Raw genomic sequence first — 25330 nt, forward strand, 5'->3', positions numbered from 1 at the left:
AGTGATCACTGATCACTCTCTCTTTCAGGAGGAGGTCAATGACTACTTTTGGTTTAATTACTTCAACCCCCTTCTACAACAGTTTCTTCTTTCTGAGATGGCCAGATGGCCAAGCACTCAAGGTGGCAGCCTACTGATATGGGAGACCCAGGATCGAATCCAAACAAGTCAAAAATTACCCAGGAATTTTTCAGGGGGTGATCCATTTGGATATTTCAAGTCCTCATCCCTCACCACCTAGCCATCCCATTGTGGGCCTGGACAAACCAATAATAGGCTTGCTGAAAGAGGCCCTATTACTGCTCACAGGGCAGAAAGAGTTAAAAAAAAAAAAGCCCCTTATTTCTATCAGACCAGCGGTATGGTGGCGTTTGAATAGGAAAATTACATAATACAAGGTTACCAGCCTGCACAAAATATGTTTTAAGTGTTTTTTGAAGGTGTCAAGATTAAATATTTGGTCTGTTTTTTGCAAAATTTGATTAGTTGGAAGATTATCGTTTGATATTCAGCTGTGAATGGTACAGTTTCTTAGAGTTAACATTAGGAAAACATATGATATCTTAAAAAATTTAAGATATTATATTTTTAATGGTATCTACTTGACCAATGAAATTGTGCCATTTCATACCATCCAAGTATTGCAATAAATGTCTATATGTATATAACCAATCTAATACATTTAAAAAATTCTTTAAATTGTGTACAGTAGAGAAATAAAAAATTTTTAAAATGTGTTAGATTGGTCACTTGATATGATAAACCCTTATGTAAGGTAATCTTTGTAGTTATATAAAACAAATACTATAATATAATATAACAGAAGGGTTAGAAGTACGAAGTAATCTAATATTCTTAATCTTTGTTTTGTTATTTTTTGCTTGGGCGATACTGATATTAATATATTTTTAATTATAACATAGAAGATAATGGTTTTGCTTTACAAATATTAGTTTTTGTTTAATTTTAGAAGCTTTACCAAATTCAAGAAGAACTATTCAAGGAGATACTTTAAGTATTGAAAAGCTACAAAAATTTGACACTGCTGTGTATCAGTGCAATGCCTCAAATATTTATGGCTATGCATTTAGAGATTTTTATTTGAATGTTGTAGGTAAGTAATTTATGATTTATTGTATTAGATATATATAAAAGTAATAATTAGATGAGTAAATTATCCCTAAATATGATTTTTGTAGCATATATGTGTAAGGCTTGTCAACTGTGTGTAATTGTCGGGACGGTTGAGAGGTCGTGACAATCATGTGTGGACATGAAATATTCACTTAATCATTCTTATCATTCTTTTTACTGTTTAATTAATTATTAATGGTTTTCTTACAAAAGTTTTTAATTCTCTATTGACACAATTCTCAAGGAGACAGCCCAGTAAAGTCCCAAATATTCTGTAGAGTGTCTTCCTCGGTCTCTCGTTTAGGGTCTGCAGGACTGACAGCCTCAGGGCGCAGCCTTGAAAAAAATAGTCCTTGTAGTAAGGATGAATCTTGAAGAGTGCAAACAACTCCAAGAGAGCAAACATATCTCGGAGATAGATGAAAGGACTAACAGCGGATTTGCACATAAAAACAAAATTTTGGAGCAAAGAACATGCATTTTGATAGGTTTCTCTCCTTAATTCCACATTCTGATTGGTCTTCCCCATCTCCCAGTGATAATTTGAAACTTTTTGGGGTGTGGGAGAGGTCATTTCCAAGACTTAACCCAATTGTTTAAGCTGCAAACCACTATCTTATAGTAAATTTAATAAAAATAACATAATTTTAATTTATAATGAATGTAGAATATCTGGAAGAAATATCTTGATAATAATTCAGAAATTTGTTCGGAAACTTTAATGTATCAGGTTGGTTGTTTTTTATATATAGATAAACACTTCTAAATTATCATAAATAAATTTATACATCAAATCAACTGACGAAAGAGTAGATTAGAGAACATTAAGAATTCTTTAATGTTAGTGACATCTGTCAATATTATAATAAATCAATATGGCATACAGTGCCATAACTAGGTAGATGCACCTGCACAGGGCCCACTTGGAAGGGGGACCCAAAATGCATGTATTTGTTTTATTATTTTCCCAAACCTAATTATTTAAGTGGCCTAAATACAAATTCTTGCACAGCTCACAGGAATGGCTACTTATGGCATAGCTTCGGAAAAGAAATAGATAGCAAAAGTAATGTTATCTTTAGAATTTTTGTTGTCATCAATAAAACAGAAGATTTGATTAAGTTCCAATATTTAAAAATTCAATAACCATTTTCTGAAAATAATTATAATGTAATTAAAATTTTAGATGTACCTCCTGCAATAACAGGGCCTCCAGAACCGCTTGTTAAAGCAGTGATTTCTTCAACAGTAGTATTACGTTGTGAAGTATTTGGTGCTCCTCGACCTGTTATTAAATGGAGTAAAAATGGACATGAATTAACAGGAGGAAAATATCAAGTAAAGTTTTATTTTTTGATATTTGACATGTCATTTTATAATGTTATTAAAACCAATTTTTATAGGACTTTTGATATTAAAATAAACAAGTAAAATGGCAAGGCCATTTTTGGGATGAGACTATGTCTCGGAGAGCATGAGCAACGCATGCACAAATCTCGCACTCGTGCCTGTAGAAACAGTCTCGGCATTTTGTATTTTATTTTGACCCAGTTCTTGGTCCCCTGACTACCTACAAGTCTGGTTTATTTTATATGCACATGATTTGGACACCAAATACTCTGTGCTGAATTGCAACTCCTGACATGTACTCCTTTATACCTCTAAGATGTGCAGCCATTGACAGCAGCGTGATTTTAGAAACGAGACATAGTCTCATCAGTAAACATTTGGAATAATGGAATTTTTATACATCTTATACAATACAATTTTAATGCATTTATTTCATTAAATAAATTATTGTTTAAACAAAATTAGATATGTTCAAAAAGTCAATCTAAGTACTTTTCCAGCAGTGGCATAGATTATTTATGAACGTTTTCGACTATATTCACTAGTTTGCTTTTGGTCTAACTGGAGCTTCTTATTTTTCAAAATGGAATGCCTTTTGAAATCTTTTAAAATTGTATAATTGCTTTAGTGTAATGATGTATGTTCCAAAATTAAAATTAATGAACACTATTGGTCGAAACCAATTTCTTAATAAGATCTATAAAATTATGTAACTTTTAGATTTTGGCATTATTTTCCCACTTATTGTCATAAAATATTTGATCAATCACTACAATGCAACATTGACAAGCTGCATAAAGCCATAAAGATTAAGTGATCAGGCATGTTATCACGTGTGTGATTTTTTTGCATGACAATGCTCGACCACATGTTGTGAAACACTGTTCAGAATGCTTTAACACAAAAAGATTGGGAGGTTCTGCACCACTCTTCCTATAGCCTCAATCTGTCATCATGTGACTTTCATTTGTTCAGACTTTTAAAAGAAGTTCTTAAGGGACAATGCTTTAACTTTGATGCAGATGTCAAGGAAGCAGGCACTCAATGGCTTAAGGGTCAACTAACATTATTCTTTTTGTCCAATATCCATTATTTTCCAAAGCAGGGGATGCATTCTGCAAAAGTGCATTCTGGCTTCCTCATATATTGTTTTGTTTAATTATGCCATACCAATAGACATACTGTTTTGTTTGTCTTAATAAATTTACTCAAAAGGATTTCAATCCTTATATATATATATATATATATATATATATATATATATATATTATGATAATTGGATATATATTTTATTTAATTTCACTTTATTTTAGGTTATTGGTAAGGGAAGCCTTCAAATTACAAATGTATTAGTTTCAGATCAAGGAAATTATACATGTACAGCAAGAAATAAATTTGGTGAAATGAAACGACATGGAGAATTAGTAGTAAAAGGTAAACTAACTGAGTATAATACTTGATGATACCAGAGTTAATCAAAAACTGAATTTAAGTGTAGTTAGTGCTTTATCCTTAGTTTATTTAGTCAAGACATTTTAAAAATTACATTAACAGAATGATAAAGAAGTTTAATTGTACAGATTTTTCTAGTAGAAATTTTTTGAAACATTAATACTTAGTATATAATTATGGTACAGTTAGATGCATTAAATTTTATAAAATGAAAGGAGTATGTTCCATTTGTTTTGTAGGTTATGCAAAAGTAAGATTAAGCACTGCTATAATATCCATTAAAGTGTTTTAGTAATAACATGGAAATATACTATAGATTTTGATATCATTGTTCACTATAACTATTTTACAACTTTCAGTAACTTTAAATTATAGAACTATCCTCTACAAAACAAATGGAACATATCCATATCTTTTCACTGTCTAAAATTTCATGCATCTTACTATACAGCCTTAATCTATTAATGTATAAATAAAATTAGTCATTTCTGATCTTAATTGTACATTGAAACAGGGAATCAGATAAAACCAAACTTGATTATTTTTTAATATTTATTTGTGTATAATTTTTTTATTTAATAAACATTAAGTCTAATTTAAAATTTTCTAATTCTATAAATTAGAAAAATTTAAAAATGGAAAAAATTATCAGAGCTCTAGACCATGTTCATAGGAGTAAAAAAGTCATAGGAACCAATGGCCTACATGTGACCTTTCGTGAGAATATCTTAACTGAGCTGCTTGTTGAACACACAATACACTTAATGAATACACAATACTGATTGTACAGTACTGTACATTGGAAGTAGTCAGTGCAATAGCATTTCTCATGTTTTATGAGCTTTTAGCCATTTATAGTAAAGTGGAAAACAGTTAGTTGAATTTAACATTGTTTTGAAAAATAGTTCAATGTTCAGTGTCATAATTGCCATCTCTCTTTATAAGCACTATACATATAATCAATATTCAAAAAGGAAATATAAAATAACACGAAAGTAAACATTTGCATCTGTGTTGACCAGTCATTGTCAGGCTAACTGACCTTTACAGTTTGAATGTGAGTATTTAAATCTCTCTGTATTATATGATTGTACCACTATAACCTCTTTTCTTGTATTTACTTAGACAATTCCACATTTCAGTTGATTTTATGTATTTTAGTCACACCAGTCATTCATTGCAGCATTTCTAATTCAGTCAAATCCATTCTCCTTTTCCTGGGACACTTTTATGTATCATGTTTCAGTTTCATAAATCATTGTTGACTTGACAAGTACCTTATACAACGTTTTCCTTTCATCCTTGAATTTATCCTTCTATCCCCTAATACATTAGACATTTCTTTCTAATTTCTCCAACCTACCTGCATCTAATAATTTATTTATTTAGTTGTCTATTCCATTATATAGAAACCTAAGTACAGTAGAGTCTCTGCACTCTGTCACTCACCATTCTGACATGTCTAGTAACCTGACGTTCTGTAGGGCAATGCACATGATATTTTCATGTTACCACTTGTCAATGTATGAGACAGAGAGAGATTGAGGTATATGTATATGATCAGTTGCTAGTTGTTTGTTTTACAGGCATTGGCAAAACAGTCACAATCATGATTAATATGGTAAACTAACTTGTAAACCAAGTGCATTTTTTTTTTTTTTTTACTGTGCAGTACATACATATAGAAATTCCAGTAATCTGACAATCTGCTGTAATCTGACAACCCCTGGTCTGAAATATGTTTGATTACAGAGACTCTAGTGTATTTAAATTCTCTAATTCTGTTTAGTTTTTCACTGAGTAACTACCAAAATTTTCTGCATTCTGGTATATACTTTAACATCATATTGATACTTATACTTTTGCTATAATTAAAAAATAATTTACTTTTGTATAGATATTGATATATGTATTCCTATGTTTTTATAGGTAAAACAAGAATTATTCAATTTCCAGAAAATTTTGAAGTAGCAGCAGGAAAATCTGCAACATTTAGGTGCAATGCAGAGGCTGATTCTTCATTGGAAATGAAGATAATATGGTTTTTTAATGGCCAACCAATTGATTTTGATTTAGATTCCAGAATGATTCAGACAGTTGATAATTCATTAACAATAGCAAAAACAATTGAATTAGATTCTGGTCAATACAAATGTTTAGCTCAAACAGAATTAGATCAAGATGAAGCTACAGCAAGTCTAACAGTTCAAGGTAAACATATTAATTCTCAAACATGCAAGAGTTTATATTATATATTATATATATATATATATAAGTACTATTACCAAAGTTTTATTTTGCTTCTTTCTGTTAATTTCTGTAGAGATGTATAGAGAAAGAGGGGGGGAAATGGCCTCCTTTTGGAACTGTTCCTTTTATCAGTGGCATAGCAAGGGGGTCTATCATGCACTGGGCGCCACTCACAGAGGGGTGCCCAAATGGTCTCCAAGACAAACTATATGTGTTTCTGGAGGAGGGAGGGGTGCCAATAAAGTGTTGTGCTCCGGGTGCCAGTTATGTTCGCTACGCCACTGCCTTTTATATATATTTTTTTAATACTTTTGAGTCCAAGGCTAGAATGATCTTGCCTAGTCTGACTGAAGATAGCCTCAGAGCAAAGGTAATGATCCCTTTGTTGCCAAGTTAAATGGTATAATGAATTACACTTTATACTGGCAAGAATTGTCAAAAACAAAAATAATAAAAAAGTCATCACTATCAAAACAGATTTTTCATATAATTATTTCGGTAAATTGAATCTGTATTTATTAGTGCATAATTTGCTATTATTAATCCAATTTTATCTAATAAATTCCATTTTTTATATATGGTCATATTATTTTTATCTTGCATTCACTGTGTGTTTCAGTGAACCTCAGTATAGACCAGATTTGGCTAAATTGGGTATAATTAGATGCTACTGGCCAAAAACTTTTCTAATAAATCCTTACTTTTTGCTTCCTTAACAAGCAGATTGAATTTTTTATTTATTTATTTATATTATTTATTTCTTCAAATATAGTCAAGTTTTGTTTATTTACTAAATGTTAAATTTACCTGTTACAGTCTTAAATATTTGTAAATTTAAAATAAAAAATTAATACTTTAATTCAAATATTTTTTGACATTATATTTTTATATAATTTGTATAAACTACAGAAAGAATTGTCAATTTGTTGTAATAAAAATATTTTTAAACTTCAGAAATATTTTAATCATTACATAATTTATTTGAAAATATTGCTAGAATTTTTGACACTTCAAACTGATTAATATATTCTAAACAAAACTTGTTCTTTCAACAAAACAAATAAACAATATTCTAAACATTATAAAGAACAATTAATGATTTCTGTTGTTGAGTTAATATACAACTAGATTATCACTTTATTTTCACTGATTGTATGCATCTTTAATTTACATCATTAACTATTTTACATTTTTAATCTGTATTGCTTCGATTTATTTCTAGATGTTCCTAATAAACCAAAGATAATTAACATAAAGTGTAATGGATTAATAGCTTATTTACAATGGGAACCGGTAGGAGACAGGAGAGCTGCCATTTTAGGTTATACCATTCAATACAATACAAGCTTTACTCCAGACTATTGGATAGATTATCTTACTGATTTTCCTGCTTTTGACCTAAATCTGAAAGTAAGTAAATGAAAAAAATATACAAAACATTATTTTGATTTATACTTATAAATAAATATAACATTTACAGTATAATTCTATAAATAGAAGTGGTGTAAGATTTGATTAGAATATATGAAACCAAGAAATGTAATATATTTTCTATGTTCATTTATTTTTTTAATGCTTTATTTTAAAATTTAAAGATATCTAGCAAAATATTTCCATGAAATTTATAACAATACTTTGAAAATAAACATTTATTGGCATATTAAAATAAACAACTGAAGTGCCTTTGACCGGTGTGCTTCTTCTCCTAACACAGAATTCTATTACGCCTGAGGAAGAACCCGACGAGGTTTGAAAACGTTTGTGATTTATTGAGAGAAGAAGCACACTGGTCAAAAGCACTTCAGTTGTTTATTTTAATTTTGCTCCAGTGTTTATCCTTTACACTTTATTTATTGGCATATATTGCCCTCATAACAATTTATATTATTAATTCATAACTGTATTATTATATTTTGACCAAAACTTATCTGTATATGCAGAATTTTAAGAAATTAAGAAAGTTTAAATAAAACATAAATTCTTTGTTTTGTGGGTTATAGCAATTGTTATATGTCCAGTATAGTGTTGCCACCTGTCTGGTTTTCACCAGGACAGTCTGGTTTTTAATTCATTGTCTGAGTTAACAATTAATTTTGTCCAGGATTTCATAGAAATTGTGAAATTATGATGAAACAAAGTACTAGCAAATATTTTTATGAATTTACTTTATTTAACAGCGAAAGACCTCACATTCTTACTGAAACTTAATTCGCCATCTTACATCAACGTATGTCACAAGCTGTTGTTGACCTTTTTTTATTTTATTTATTTTTATTATTATTATTTCTTTTTGCTTCTCATTCTCAGCTCTTTAAAGCTGCTGAGTTATTTAATTTCTTAATTTAACTTGCTCCTACACAAGTCCTTAACTGGGTTTAGAACTGCCATGCACGTTATTCTTCACATGATAAAATAACATTGCACATGCATCAGGGACTTGTTTGAACAAACCTGACCTGCCGTCTGGGTCAGCAATTTTGAAAAGGTGGCAACACTAGTCCAGTATGCAGAGAACAAATAGCAGTTAATGTAAGCTGTTGGATGTGCTCCTTTTTTTACAGAGTGAGCTTGCTCTTTAAGTTAGTGTCTAAGTTTCTGGATATTGCTTGAATGTAATGGAGGATAGGGAAATTTGGAATCTACAAGGAATATATTGGAACAACATTCAGGAACTTAAACATGCATGCTTTTTCCATAAAAAGAAAGGAGAGGCAGATGCAACAATTTTGGAGGTTTTTGCATCAATTCCTGAAGTGAAGGTACAGTGGCAGCAGGCTAAGATCCAGTATGCTACATAAAAGATTTAAGAAATTTTGAAATGGTAGAGACACACAAGTCAACTACACAGATCAAATGCATCAGTTTTCAAGAGGCAGAAAATATTTCTAACATGTGGAAATCATTATATGAATTGATTTAGATGGGATACTATCAGGGAGGGCCACATTCAGTAGTGCTACTAAGCAGTTTTGATGGGAGGGAGGAAGATGCTGTTGTGAAAATTACGAAGTAAACACGTAATAATAAATGAAGAAATAACAAACAAGTCACTTTATTAACTGAACAATTAACAGTGAACAGAATGCTCGTCATGGAGTCGATGTTACATAGGTCTATTTATCATGTCTCCTCTCGTTCAGACTTCCGACGAAATGATTACAATTAAACTTAAAACTAATAATATTACTACTTAAAAACTAAAAAGAGAAACGAGGGATGGAAGATGAAGATAGTCTACTGGTAGTTTAGATTGGTGGGTCCTGATACTAAAATAATGTCAACAATGAGCGTCTCGCAGATGGTGAATGTCCAATCCGTCAGCATCTAGGAAAATTAAAAACAGTCGCTCATAAAAAAGTGCCAGGGCAGATCCTTGGACTTTTACGAAATGGCTGGCTCACTTATTTTCAAGTCTTTGTTCCTATGTGGTCTGTATTGGCCCATTCTCTCTTTCGTCTGAAGCCTCATACCTTGTCTCCCGGTCACTCTTGCCTCACGGACAGAATTAAAAACAAGCATTTCAACCCATCCTTCGGCATAACTCAGTGCCTCACACAACACGGAAACTTTGGTTCTTATCTCTTCCGATTTCGGAAAATTGACAATATGTACTGCAAAACAGACGATGATAAAGAAGACAACGTGTACCACTACTTATACGAATGCAAAAAATACAAGAAAGAACGAGAACAATTCCAAATGAAGTGGCTATATGCAGGATTCAACTGGCCTCCAAAGGAAACAGAAATTGTGAACAATAAAACCTTGTTTAGAGCACTCGAACAATACATTCGAGACACAGAAACTCTCATACAGTCATATTATCCACAATAACTCTACAATTGTACTTTTTGTTACTTTGAAAGACAATAATACTACTGTATCCTTGATATTTTTGGTTACGAAGACGCAGGCGCCCATGGGTCCCATGGGAGCCTCGAGGTTGCTTTTTTTTTCCAACTTTCCTATCTTTCTTTATTTCCTCTTCAGTCTAATCCCCTATCTCCTCCCTCTTCTTTCCACTTCTAACTCAGGGCTAAGTCCTTTGCTTGGATAAAGGACAGCCCTCTATTATCTTTGCAACCAGGTCACTCTTGCCTGACCTTCCTTCTTGGTGGTGAACCCAAAAAGTGTCTGTTATTCTGACCCTTGTGACTTACTGTTGATTCAGGCAGGACCCCTCCTGTCTCTTTTGTTAAAACCACCAATCAGGACCCACAAAAATTCCCACTCCTGTCGGGTGACAGGAAAGGGTTAAAGGCAGAAGGAAGAGGGGTGATAGGAAAGAAAGAAAGGAGTTCTAATTCTATATACAATAATTACAATAAAAAAAATATGGCGGACAGCCACACTGTAGCAACAGGGTCTGGACCCTTATAAAGGGCCTGACAGCTCATTTTTTTAGGTAAATGACTTTGTTTCTTTGCAAGAACATACCACTGTGGTGTATGGAAGAGGGAATATGGACAAATCTCCTCAACTAAAAAGCTTGGCAGGTTGGATCCAGTTGGGTTGTTAGGATGGTGCAAGTGGAGAAATGTGGTTAAGGGAGGGGCTGAGGGGCCCATGATGTCTCTCCACAAGGCTGATACTAAGTTTATATTTGTTTAATCTTTGAATAAATATATATTTATATCAATTTGAGTATTTTATTTTATTTTTATTTTTGTTCTACAACTGTCAATCTGAAACTTTTGTAATGTTCTATTTAATAGTCTATTTATATTTATAATGTTTAAGTTTGTAGTGTCTGGGATCGACCAAGTAGTTCCTGATTTTGTGTTGGGGCAAGATTGTTAAGGACCTCACAATTCACTTTGGAGACGTTGTCGATACAAAAAGAATTATCCTTTATAATGACAAGAATCATCAATATACAATAGCTGCACAAGATACAATTATATCAAATTAGTGTGGTAATAAGCATGTGGTGAGAGTCGATCTTCTTCACAAAGAGACAGGTATATAAAACAAATAAGACGTGCTTTATTATTATTTCTGTGAACATATACAGGAAAGGTTCTTGTTGATTCCGACCTCCCGGTTCCTTACTTCTAACAAAAGAACAAAACAACACTTATTTCGATTCACAGTCGAGCAAGACTTTCGCGATACAAAGAGACACTTAATTTCTAACTTAAACCTACTTATATCTAAAAGGGAAAAGGAAGGGAAAAGATAGATTAGAATGGAGAAACAGAAATATATTTTTAGGAAGGAATGGGTACCCGAGTTGGAAATCGAGGTGGCGGCTGCTGGATGACTTCGTCTTGGGAATTTTCCTCTCCTTTTGGGGACAGATCGTATGCGAGACTCGATACAAAACAAATGTCTTTTATCTTTGGCCTACCAATGTCCTTATTTACGCTATTTCTTTCGTACGTGCTCTTCGTAACTCTCAGTCGAAGCAACACCGACTTGGAGACTTCTCTCTGACTGTCCTCCTTCTTCTAGGTCCAAAACCAAAAGTGGCTCACTCCTCTCTCACTTGCCCTCTGGGCTTTTTCTTAATCTTTGTCCCTAATTAGGTCACCGACCACCCACACTTGGAGGAAAGTTCCAGAAAGTATAGACAAAGGAACACAGAACAAAGAAAGAAGGAAGGATAGAAAAACACACACATATATATATATATATCTAAAAAATATACAAAATATATTGGTGTATTACCACATTAGTCTTACAACATAAGAGTGTAATGATAAAGCTTTACAAAGATATCTGACGATGACTTAACCTAACTATAACTATGAATATATATATATATACATACAAATCTTATAATTTACAAAGTGATCATGTACTGTCGATCCACGGGTATACAACACTTTATACTCACGTGGTTACCTTCTCCAACAACATGTTTTAGTATAACGTGACAAGGAAATTTATTCTTGCTATTTGGAATGAACTAAGAGTTACCAGACATTCCCTTCAATTTCGACTCCTCCTTAGTAAGAGAATTCAGACAGAAATCAGATCCTTCACTCAGATGTAAATGGTTCCTTTTATTTGTTCCTTGACCCTCTGTTCCTTGCTTAACAAAAGTACGGTGACCTTCACCTCTTCTCTCCTATAGATAGGAAGTCCCACAAATGTTTCCTCCTGGTGGTAAGCAGGCAAAAAGGTGGTTCTTCACATGTAACCTCCTCTTTTATATTCCCCGCCATCAGGGCTAGTCCATGACCACGTTGTACACAGGTGTCCAATCACACATTCATGTACAAATACTTGTCAAAGGTGACACATGACAATGGAGCAAACTAATTCATGCGACAATAACTTTAAAACCCGGCATGAACAGGACATATGCATATATACATAAATTACTAAATAATAATAATAATAATAGTGATGGAGTTCTTTTAGTTAGAATGTACAGTCTACAAATTCAATCCTTTTCATTCTAAAGTGTGTTATTTGAGATTTCTTGAGAAATGTCCAAAAATGTTTGCTATTAAAATTATTTTTGTTGCAGGAAAATTAAAGTGTGTTGATATTTTGAATTTCCTTGATTTGATCAAAAGTTATAAATTTATTCCTTCTACTTCTTAGCTTTTATCCTGACTTTCTCAATTTCTTTGCTTCCTCATCTCTTTCAGATATCTCTTCTCTCAGAAATGTGCACTCATTCAGTCTGATTCTCAATTGAATTTTTCTGCATCATCATTATGAACTAATCTGTTAGTGTCTGAAAACGTATTCATAAAAAAGTAATAAAATAAAAAAGTTAATTTAGTTAAACTTAATTATACAAAAACCATATTAATTTCAATTCATTCTCCAAATAAGAATCCTAACAAAAATTCAAAAATATAAATCTTTATGTCCGACGTACAGTTTAAAAATATAATTAAGCAAGCAACTTTAATTCTTCTTTCGCATCTGTAGATTATTATTTTAATATGTATAGAAATAATTGTTTAATGTATACAGGTATACCTCATATAACATGGTAGTTACGTTCCGAAAAAGTGCTGCGTTATGTGAATCTGTGCTAAACAAAACAAAGGAGTAATGCAAAACTTAGTGTTATGTTCCAAAAGTTAGCAAAAGTATACTATTCTTTTTCATTACTAAGAGAAATATGTTTATTAAAGCAATTAATAATAACTAACAATCACAATTAAACATACTGTATTACACATTAATATTAATTTTAGTTAAACGAGGGAGTATTTTTACAAAGTATTGCCATCTTCTCAGCTTTTTTGTTGATCTTGGTCCGAAATATCAGCAAAACCTTCTTTTTTTTTATTTTTACCATAAAAGATTTTATGGAAGACAAAATAAAAATGTTATTAATTAAAAATTTGTTCTAGTGGGTTGGATTTTTTTAGTCAAGTACCGAGCAATTTTTCTTTAGAATTTGTGTTCAAATACTGAATTGTTGGAGTTGGGAACAATATGGCATATCTTGGTTTCAGTACCAAGATACTGCCATATTTCATTCATCATTTTTATGAATGATTACTTATCTATGGTTAAAAAAAAGTTTAATAATACTTACTTAAAGATGTTAAAATAAACTTTACTAAATATGAAGATTAATCTATAAAACCAAAACACTGTGATAATCTTAAATGCTAATGTCTGAAAGCAACATCAACAATACTTTGTTGATAGGAAAGCTAGGACAAGGAAGAAAAATACTATCAGTTTTCATTAAAGTAAACCTGACAAAGGGCACAAAACAAATAGAAAATTTTAATATGTAAAATCTATGGGTAAATTTGATTCGACACATATGATTACTTGAATAAAAAATATATCGTATAACAAAGTTTGCACTTAAAGATTTTGAAATTTTATATGGACGATTTCCCAAATTCTCGAACTGCGTTAGAATGAAACTGGAAACTATATTGTATGGGGGATATGCCCAGTTTTCCAACCATGTTAGGGCAAAACTATGTTGTAGAAGTGCTGTGTTATATGAGGGATACCTGTATTTTATTATGTGAGGTCTGTATGATTCTCATTAAGGCCTGACATTGAAACATTCACAAAAAGCAAAACTTACACCAGAGAGAAATTTAGGCCAGAACAACATGAACAAAATGGGATCATAGGTATGTGAGTGTTTGGCATGAAGATGGGCTTGTTGTTTGATAAAACCATTTATTGAGAAGGAGAGACTCTTACATGATCCTTGGTCCTTTGGAAGCAAAAGTCCATAAAGTTCAATTCTCTGAGTTTGATCAGTTTAGTATCCACACAGAGTTTGTCAGAAAGAAATGAGAGGTTTTGAACATGCAGGAGGGCAGTTATTCTCATTGAAGAGGGGCACAAGCACACACATTCAGCATATGGAAGAGAAGCTGGTGGCAGCAAGGAGTAAAGCAGCATGGGATTAATCAAAGACAAACAATGGGTCAGACAGAAATGGATCAAGGTAGCTTCTGGTCCTTGAATGCAAGTTTTTATATGATTTTTCCTTTGGTCTTGGTCTCTTCTCCTCACTTCCCAATTGGACAGTCACCTATTTTCAGGAGTAATTCAAGCCCAACTCAGGCTGTAGAAAAGGTTGATGTCATCATTTAATTTTATTCCAATTTCTGATTCTCACTGGAGATATTTACTAATCTTGGGACATGTAAAGGATTGCTTTTAACAGAGTAGGGACAAAAGCAACACGACCTTATAAATTGGTCCCACCTGGGTTTGTATTTGTAAACAGTCAGGGAAACAAAGGGAGTACTGTCTTTGTTTATTGGACTCGCGTGTGGGCGGGTAATGTGTTTGCCATATGTTAGCTTGTTATGTCACGCGAGTGTATGGCCAACGAAAGGACAAATTTACAATAAAACAAAACTTTAAGTTTAATGAAAAAAAAAACAACAATCAATAAAACACTCTTTCACCTCGCGTGATGATACGCAGGATTCTTTTACAACTCCGACTCGAAACCTCACACGTGTAGGCGAAGGAGTAGACAAAAATAACAAAGGGAAACACGTGGTTCACACACAATAAGCGCGACAAATTTATAACGAGTTACAAATAGGATATTCACCGGACTATTACAAACTAGGATTAAAACTAACTTACTTGCTATAGAAAGGGGAAAGAAGAGTTAGATAAATATATGGAATTATATATAAGAAGGGATAGGGGGTACCCAGAATAACGATGTGTCCTCGAGATCTCTATTTCGCTGAACGAGCCGATCCTATTCTTTCTCCACGTCTGCTCCGTCCCAGCTCCACACCAAGAATGACCGTTACTCCCGTTCTTTTGCCTCCGGGTCTTTTTCTTCTTTTGTCCTCCCCCTTACTTCCGGGGAAAGGACTGCCCCACCCGCAAGGAAAGTGAAAATAGAAAGATCGAGAAAACAAGGGAGACAGAACAAAGAATTGAAGGATTAATATAAGGCTTATAACTATCGCGTATATACAAAATTATGACGTACCGTCACATACGTCCCCCGACAAAGATTAATTGCCGTAGTGCAACCTACGATAATTCACTTTATTACCGCGCAGATAATAGTTGTGACGGGGCCTTGGTGAAGCGTCGACTACCGCATTTTCATCGGGAGAACCTCCAAGACATTCGTTTTCCTCCTGTTGATCATGCATGTCTCTCGTTGGTACATGCGGGATTCGGATTTGAATCGGCAGATCATCTTCCTCTTCATCGTTACGTTCGGGTTCCTCAACTTTAGAAATTCTTTGCCTCCGCTTCCTATGTATCCTCCTAATGTTTATAGGTACTTGACACAGCTTTAAGCGGTCGACATGAACAGTCATGCGGTTACTACTAGAATTGTTCTCGATCTCTACTGTCACAGGACCCAAGATCCGGGCTATGCGAAACGGACCTAGGTACTTGGGGGAGAATTTTCCGAAACGCTTCCCTTTTTCCTTTCGCAAGAGCCAGACCCGCTGACCTATCTTCCAATCAGTGACATTCCTCCCCTGATTTATCCGATTTCGACCCTCCCTATTCTTATCTCTACCGACCTCGTAAGCTATTTCACGAATATACTTAAGTCTTCTCTTCCACTCACTGAGTGATTCGTCATTGACAAAATCATGTTCAATATCGTTAGGGAAAGCCCAGGGGAGGCGGGGATCGTATCCATATAAAAGAAAGGCGGGTGCTTCACCCGTTGAGGAGTGCGAGGCATTGTTGTATGCGAACACAGCAGGAGGTACGAATATGTCCCAGTCCTTGTTATTTCCGCACGATATGCGGGATATAATTTTCACGATAGATTTATTAAGGCGTTCACAAACGGAATTCGCGCAAGGGCGATACGCGGTGGTAACATTATGTTTGATGGAAAGAGACTCACATGCCTCGCGGAATACCTGTGACGTAAAGTTGCCCCCCCTATCAGAAATAATGATCTCCGGGCAACCATAACGACAAATAACATGTTCGAATAAGACCTCAGTAACGGTCTGGGACGATTGATTTTGTATGGGGCATACCTCAGCATATCTAGTATATAAATCAATTATCGACATAAGATAACGGTAACCTCTTGATGTAATATTGAGAGGGCCGATTATATCGACAGCCACCTTTTGAAAAGGGAAGTTCGCCGTTTCCGTTTCCTGAAAGGGGGCACGGTTACGGTGAACATTATGCTGTTGACAGATGGTGCAAGACTTAATGTATTTTCTAACGTGGGTAGATAGGCCCCTTATGTGGTAATTGCGATCAATAAGGTTGCAAGTCTTCTCGATACCGAGATGACCGGCCAAAGGGGACGCATGAAACGCCTCTATAACTTCGTTGATCATATTCTTCCCTACACAGGGACGTCTCCAATGGCGCAAACCATAACGCCCAGGCTTAACGTTGATGAGAATGCTCCCCTCTAATTGGTACTCAGGTTGAATATCGGTGTTCGGAATTAGGTTATCATTAATATGATTTATCTTATGTACCTTCAACTTGTTAAGAAACTCATCACTCTCCTGCGAGTCAATAATGCGTCTCCAGAACCCATTACTCACGACATTCATATCATAACTCATAGTTATATTAGAATTTTCATCGTCAATGGGGCGTGAAAGTAAATCCGCTACCGGGTTATGTTTTCCTTTTACATGATAGATTTTTATATCATAGTCCGATAACTCCATTGACCAACGCATGAGACGTTTATTATGATTATGCATGTTGTTTACATAAATTAGGGGTTTGTGGTCAGAATAAATATTTATAGTATGTCCTAGCACGAGGGGTTTGAAATGGCGTAACGCCATTATGATAGATAAACACTCTTTCTCCACGGTCGCATAGTTTACCTCTGCCCCACGAAATTTTTTGCTAAAATAACCTACTGGGACGAAGCCCCCGTCCCGTAACTGGCCTAGCACAGCCCCAGCACTTTTATCAGAAGCGTCAGTGTATAAACTGAAAGGGCTGTTGAAATCAGGATGAGCAAGTAGGGGAGGTTTCGTGAGGATAGTCTTAAATTTGTCGAATGAGGCTTGACATTGTTCACTCCATATGAACCTTTTTCCCTTTTTCGTTAGATCGATTAATGGGAGAGCTAACTCAGCGAATTTTGGGATGAATCTGCGAAAAAAACCGACCATCCCAAGGAACGCGCGTACTTGTTTAACATTCACTGGGTGGCTCAAATCTGTGATGGCAGATATATTCTTGGGGTCGGGGAGGATCCCGTTTTTATCAATCACGTGCCCTAAGTACCGTACCTCGCTCATAATCAATTTACTTTTTTCAGGATGTAATTTTAAATTAGCGCAATCAAGGATACTCAAGACCTTATCAAGAAGGTCCATATGGTCGTCTATCGTACGGGAAAATAACACAACATCGTCCTGGAATACGTAACAGTTGATACCCAGGAATTGACCCAACAGGTTAGACATTACATACTGGAAATATCTTCCACTATTTTTAGCTCCCTGGGGTAACCTACACATTTGATATTTACCCCAGGGCGTGGAGAAAGCAAATATGTGCCTAATAGAGGGGTCTAGGGGGATTTGAAAGTATCCTGATTTAAGATCTAAAACAGAAAAGTACTGACTTCCGTGGAGCCTGCTCAGTATTTCATCGACCCTCGCTATGGGAAAGTCTTGGGAGAGTGTAAACTCGTTAATACGCCTTAGATCAAGGGTCATACGAAGCTCACCCGAGTCCTTTTTTATGATATAGATGGGGGAATTCCAGGCAGAGGAGCTCTCCTCTATGATGCCGGCCTTTAAATAAGATGTTAGTAGGTTTTTGAGATCTTTCAGATAGCACTCCGGTATGCGGTATTGCTTGGCATGGACCGGTTCGCTGGTTTCGATAATGGGCTTATGAGAGAACTTCGTCGTACCCTTCAATTCGGATATAGAAGTGGCAAAACAACCTGGGTGTTTATTTAATATACTATAAAGTCTTTCCTTTGTCTGAGAATTTAAGTGACTAAAATCTTGGGATACCATAGGCGTATTATTAACGCAATTAACGGGGGAAATAGGAGTATTGAAGCTCTTACGACAGCACTCACTCACCATTTCTCTCACACTGTCGATAATCGCAGGGATGTTACTTATCACATCCATGCCAATTATAGCATCATACTCGGCATGACCCGGGAGAGCCATGCAAGCGATAGTAGTCTCATGACAACTGGTGCCGTGCATTATGACACAGCGTAATATTTTCTCACACTCGGTAACAATACCATTGATGCCCCTTATGCCTATCCTATGAGAATCGATAGTAGCGCGATTGACATACGTACGGGATATCTGCTTAACAAATTTAGTACTCAGGAGAGACTTTTCCGCGCCCGTATCGACGAGCAGGGTGAGACCATGATTATTTATTTTACCCTTAATAATGGGAAGACCATTAACAGAACGAGTAACGTGTTTTGCCAGATTTAATTGTATACGTGGAGCACGATACTGGCTATCATGGTGCTCCTCTATAAGTTTAAATTATGATTACCGCGTGCTGGGCAACTGCGAGCGAAATGACCTCTCATACCACAATTGAAACATTTCTTATCGTTGACCCTATCCTTTTTATCACGAACGCTAACGAGCTTACTAACGGCATCCGTCAAAGCCTCAATCTGCTTTTCAATTCTATCTAATTTATTTTCGCGGTCTATTTGATGAGTATTAATGGATTCGTTCTTATCACATACATACTCATTGTCTTCGCCCATCGCAGCATAAACCCCTTTACGCTCATTAGTACCGTTACAATCGATTTCAATCCTCTCTTCTAATTCCGCCATTTCGAAGGCCTCATCAAGAGACTTGGGAGATCTCCTCATCACGTTGGCCCTTATACGAGAGCACAACCCCTTTATAAACCTCTCCATTATAATTTCGTCACGTAAAGCAATTATCTCGTGATGATCTTTAATCGCACGAGCTAGAAGTGTTCTGGTGCGTATAATGAAATCGGTAACGGGTTCGTTATTCCCTTGCCTTAGATTTAGTAACTGATCAATTATATTCTTCCCTCCTGCCTTTCTCTTATCGAAACATTTTATCAAGTCTCGTTTGATTTCGTCATAGGAATGTGGGTACTGTTCCAGTAAGCAAAAGAACGTTCCCAAAGGTTCACCTTTTAGTCTTGCTTGCAAGACGGCGATCTTCACAACGTTATTCCACCCAGCCAGGTTAGCTATGTTCTCAATAGTTTGGAAGAATTGGGTTATATTTACGGAATCACTGGGGGAATTCGAGAACATCGGGATCATCCCGAGGAAGCCCGTCACGACGAACGATGGGTTACTGTTGTGTCCGTCGTTTTGTACAGAACTATCTACCGGAGCACTAGTAGCCATATTAAAGAATCACCACGTGCGTCACACAAAAAGGGAAGGATGTCAATACATAAAAATATACAATACGGTTTTACAAAAAATGCCGTTTACACGCAGAGAGGTCAGAGCAAGAATCCTGTCGCGGACGCCATTGTTAAGTCACGCGAGTGTATGGCCAACGAAAGGACAAATTTACAATAAAACAAAACTTTAAGTTTAATGAAAAAAAAAACAACAATCAATAAAACACTCTTTCACCTCGCGTGATGATACGCAGGATTCTTTTACAACTCCGACTCGAAACCTCACACGTGTAGGCGAAGGAGTAGACAAAAATAACAAAGGGAAACACGTGGTTCACACACAATAAGCGCGACAAATTTATAACGAGTTACAAATAGGATATTCACCGGACTATTACAAACTAGGATTAAAACTAACTTACTTGCTATAGAAAGGGGAAAGAAGAGTTAGATAAATATATGGAATTATATATAAGAAGGGATAGGGGGTACCCAGAATAACGATGTGTCCTCGAGATCTCTATTTCGCTGAACGAGCCGATCCTATTCTTTCTCCACGTCTGCTCCGTCCCAGCTCCACACCAAGAATGACCGTTACTCCCGTTCTTTTGCCTCCGGGTCTTTTTCTTCTTTTGTCCTCCCCCTTACTTCCGGGGAAAGGACTGCCCCACCCGCAAGGAAAGTGAAAATAGAAAGATCGAGAAACAAGGAGAGACAGAACAAAGAATTGAAGGATTAATATAAGGCTTATAACTATCGCGTATATACAAAATTATGACGTACCGTCACAAGCTTACTAGGAAAAAATGTAAACAAGTGATGGATGTTTTGGTGAGCTGTTTCATTGGGAGAGCAGCCGACGTTGTGGAAAGCTTTTGATGAAAGGAAGAATCCTAATTGGTCGGAAGTTGTCATCCAAAAACTCTTTAAATGGTAAGACAGGTGAGAGAAATGGAGAGAAGGGCAAGAGACTGGTATATGGTAGTCTCAGGCACTTGAGCAGCCCACTGAGTATAGAGAGAGTGTTCTTCTCTGGTAAACATCTCAGTGATGGGTAAGTGCAGAGACTGGACAGACCGTATAGTTGAGCCAATTCCACAAGCTGACTGAGGCTTCCCCAGAGTCTAATAGTTCCCAAAGGCCAAGCTGATACGTGAGACACCACACTTTGTTGTCCTGTATACGTTATGTTATCAAACTTGTACATTCTACGTATTTTGTTTTGTAAATAAACTGTAAATATTCTCTGTATTGAGTGTGGAGGTGTGCTCTCATCTAACCTGAATTAATTATCAGATTGTGATACATTTGGAACTTAACCCAGCAAAACGGAGTTTGGGAAACAGCACAAACTAGATCTTCACTGGACATTTATTATTTAAGTTAAGAATTGTGTACTTTTCTTTGCAAGGTGTCAGTCATTTGAAATTCTGATGGCAAGCAAATTATTAACAGGGATTCATTTTTTCTTTTCCACTTCAGATCCTTTGTTTTGGGAGGTGTCAGATCATGTCTGGGACCTCACAATTAAAAATCAAGTCAGGTACTGAAACAAATATATGTTTTGTATTAAAAATTGGTAAAACTATTGAAAACAATTATCAGTTTATTTTATTTTTCTTTCAGAAGTTTTTTGGATAAATTCTTATATTTAGATTAATTACATTTCATTAATTGTATGAAAAAATTATTCTTAAATGAAGATGTTTACTATTTTGAATATTAATGATTAATGATTAGTGATTTAAAAAATATTAAAGTTTATTTTATATGATTATTGTTTTAGATTACAATGTCACCTTGGTCTAACTATACATTTCGTGTACTAGCAAGAAATAAAATTGGGAATAGTTTGCCCAGTGAAGCTTCTGACGTATGTCAAACACCAACGGATGTGCCATATAAAAATCCAGATGGAGTAGAAGGTTATGGTACAGAACCTAACAATTTGGTTATATCGTGGACTGTAAGTAATATTTTAAGATTTACTTCATTTAGTAAGATAAATGAGTAAACAGTATATGAGTTTTAATTATTTGTATTTTTGTAAATTATAATAATTTTAAGTGGATGACCTGCTGATATGTATAATCCTCACCAGTGTATACCATACATCTTTTGTGAGGTTAGCCAACTGGGTGAAACGATGTCACGACAATCGAGTGGTCAACACTGTCATGTGGGAGTGGATAGACTCACTGAGGCAGGTTTTCCATCATAAACTGTTTATTAAATTCGATTATTAAAACCAATGGGATCGGTGGTAATATTAACACACTAAAAATAAAAAATTTTTAGTTAAAAAACAAGTAAAAATTTTTTATTTTTAGTGTGTTTATTAAATATAAAAATTGCACTTACAACTACTCTTAAAATTCGGCGTAAGGCCTATCCAGATGGGGAAACCAGTCCATTGCAAAAAGTTCAATTGTTTAGACGATCTTTTCTCTTCTTGTGGCAAAGGTGATGTGGAGAGCGTCGGCCCTGGGGCGCACAGCACAACTTGAAGGAACATTTTTGTTGACAGGGAGTACCTGGGCGAAACTTGCTGGGAGCTAATGTCAAAGATAAATCCCGAAACGTCGTCCAAACTTTCGTTGTTGAACAGCAGCAAAAATCCAGGAGTGGAGCACTCTGAACTAAGAACCAAGAACTCTGAATGGCCTTAAAACATGCGATTTTATAGGTTTTTCATCCAAAGTCACCTCTCCATTGGTCTCTCATCACCACCTGGTGACAATTTGAAACCCGATGGAGGAGAGGTCAATGTCGCGACTAAATACGACTCCTCTCCAGCCACATTTTCCTTGACTTTAGTCTTTTCTATTATTTTAAATAATTTACGAAAAAAAAACATTCATTGTTTAATCCAGATCTTTAATTTTGTCCCTTTGAGTTGTGAAATGAGTTGTGAAATGAGATTTTTAAGAGCCTGTGAATACCTCCATTCAGACCCCATTTGGGTCCTCACACTTTGATATGATCATTGAAAACATGATACTTACTGGTATGCAGTGGTGATATTCGGCGGGTTCGCACAGGTTCGGGCGAACCCGTTGTTAAAATTTTCAGTTTACCGAACCTTGTTAAACACACGGAACATTTCTCAGTGGGTTTGTTTTTTAAAAAAAATATATTAAAATATGCATATTATACTCTGTAATACTACTAAACTAGGGCCTTATATCCCATTTGCACCAAGCATTTCAATATAGATTGTGAGCAAGGTCAGGTTGCGATTTCTCTCGACCGTTTCAAATCGAGGTTTAATCACTATCGATTGAAGAGTGTTCTTGAAAGTAGATTCAGTCATAAGAGAGATCCCAGAATGCCACGCGCGCGAGACAATACAAGATGGCTGCGGAACACGTGTCAGGCTATGGACAGTGAAAGAAAAAGTATAATGTATCATGAGAGATGATGACATGCGCCGTTTCTAGAAGCGCCATGTTGCGGTAAAGAATTTCTCTGACTTAAAAAAAAAAAAAGAAAAAAAAAGGTCGACAGCTCTAAAATACTATTGTTACCTGGCCTTTTCCCATGGCTCGTTACATTCTAAATACGCCACTGATTGTTAGATATATGGTTGCAAGAAAAGGTATTGTATTTATTTCTAGCCAAAACTTCCATTTCGTTTGTCGGTGATTGTCAGGGAAAAATTTTCTGCTAGCAAACCCCTTGTTAAATATTTCGAATATCACCACTGCTGGTATGCAGTTTAGAAGATATTTGAAACATTTAATTTTTATTTTGTTTCTTTTATTTTAATTCTGTTAACCATTCATTACAAATATAATTATAAAATAAGTGAAATGGAAAAAATAATATTTGAGATGGAATCAGTGGTTTAACTACTGTGGTGATTGGGTGACCAAAAATCAATTCTAGCTGCTGTTTAATGATGAATGTAAAAAGTTATTTTTTATAACTTATTATTATTACTACACCTACATAATGGGAGTGTTGTACTACTTGGCCCCAAGATGTTAAGTCATTCAATCCCAACAATTGAGTTATGCTACTGAATGGAACCTTCTAAACTGCATAAGTGTTGAAAATACAAATGTCTGCTGAATGCCTAAATAATTTTTATTGTTTTACCTCATTTCTATTTTGTTTATCGAATAATAATAACAAGTTGCAAAACAAATACACCAAGACATACAAATGCTAGATTACACACAAAATCAGATGGAAAATTATCTCAACAATAGTCACTCATAAAAACATACATAGCATAGCAGACACCAATGAGAATACTAACACAACATTTACAAATAGTGAGACTACAAACACAGAATTATTTAATACACTTACAAATTTATTACAAGGAATACTCACTTAATATACAGGTTTAGACTCAACACAGAAACTGCAAAGACACAAAATACATATATCAAAATGGATGGAGAAACTCTACACTATCTAAATACATACATATTACCAAAACATATTAAACCAGAATCAACACTTTCAGAAATGCATACATTAGTGTATTCTGGTGTAGTCATTGTAGTTCAATCACAAGCAGACACACTATCATAAGCCATCCTAGTAAAGAAGACCAGAAACACAAGCAAATTACATTACACATTTAGTCAGGTTGGTAAAATACACTAAAAATAACATAGCATCAAACTTAATGAAAGGTTAAGAAAATATTTAGGAAAATTAAAACATACACAGCATGCATAACACAATATGCATATACAGAAATACGTTGACATCTTCAAACAAAGTACTGTTGAGTTGTTACTCTGTAACCTCAATTGGTATGGCAAACCATTAACCGTATTAAGCATGCTGGAAGATCAGTAGTTAACCTACTGATTTTTCATCATGCTTAGTTCATTATGTAAGAATAAAATAAACTAGTTAAGTAAATTAAATTGAATAAATAAGAATTTTTAATGAAAACTGTTAATAAAATTTAATAATATGTCAGTTTGTGGTAATAATATCATAAAGAAAAAAAGAAAATTATGAAAGTGACATTAATATTCACTATTTTATAATAAATTTAATTGTTTTATGTCCATGAATTTTTTCATTCGTCGCCTAACTTTTCTTCTCCATTAACTTATATAAAATCTTTCAGCTAATGCCACCAATTGATCACAATGCACCAGAATTTTTTTATAAAGTATATTGGAAACATGATGATGATTTGGAAGGTAAATGGAAATTTGTGAAGATAACAGACTGGAAGCAAAATAGACATATTGTTTATGATCAGCCTACATTTAAACCTTATCGAATTAAAGTTGAAGCACACAATAATATAGGACAGGCAAATGTCATAGCAACTGAAGTAATTGGATTTTCTGGAGAAGATGGTAAATTTATTTCTGAATTTAAT

General features: G+C 34.7%; 1 protein-coding gene across 1 annotated transcript in view; it reads left to right on the forward strand.

The window, feature by feature from the left end:
* Positions 1–25330, forward strand: part of LOC136981935 (neuroglian-like) — a 125312-nt gene that overhangs the window by 51189 nt on the left and 48793 nt on the right. Inside the window, exons 9-15 of the mRNA XM_067278338.1 lie at positions 971–1114; positions 2321–2472; positions 3798–3918; positions 5866–6147; positions 7409–7596; positions 21758–21937; positions 25070–25307. Of these exons, the coding sequence (XP_067134439.1) occupies positions 971–1114; positions 2321–2472; positions 3798–3918; positions 5866–6147; positions 7409–7596; positions 21758–21937; positions 25070–25307 (1305 nt within the window). The remainder of the gene's footprint in view (positions 1–970; positions 1115–2320; positions 2473–3797; positions 3919–5865; positions 6148–7408; positions 7597–21757; positions 21938–25069; positions 25308–25330) is intronic.

This window comes from Centruroides vittatus, unplaced genomic scaffold, assembly GCF_030686945.1.
Source record: "Centruroides vittatus isolate TY-2023 unplaced genomic scaffold, ASM3068694v2 contig_799, whole genome shotgun sequence".
Lineage (NCBI taxonomy): Eukaryota > Metazoa > Arthropoda > Arachnida > Scorpiones > Buthidae > Centruroides > Centruroides vittatus.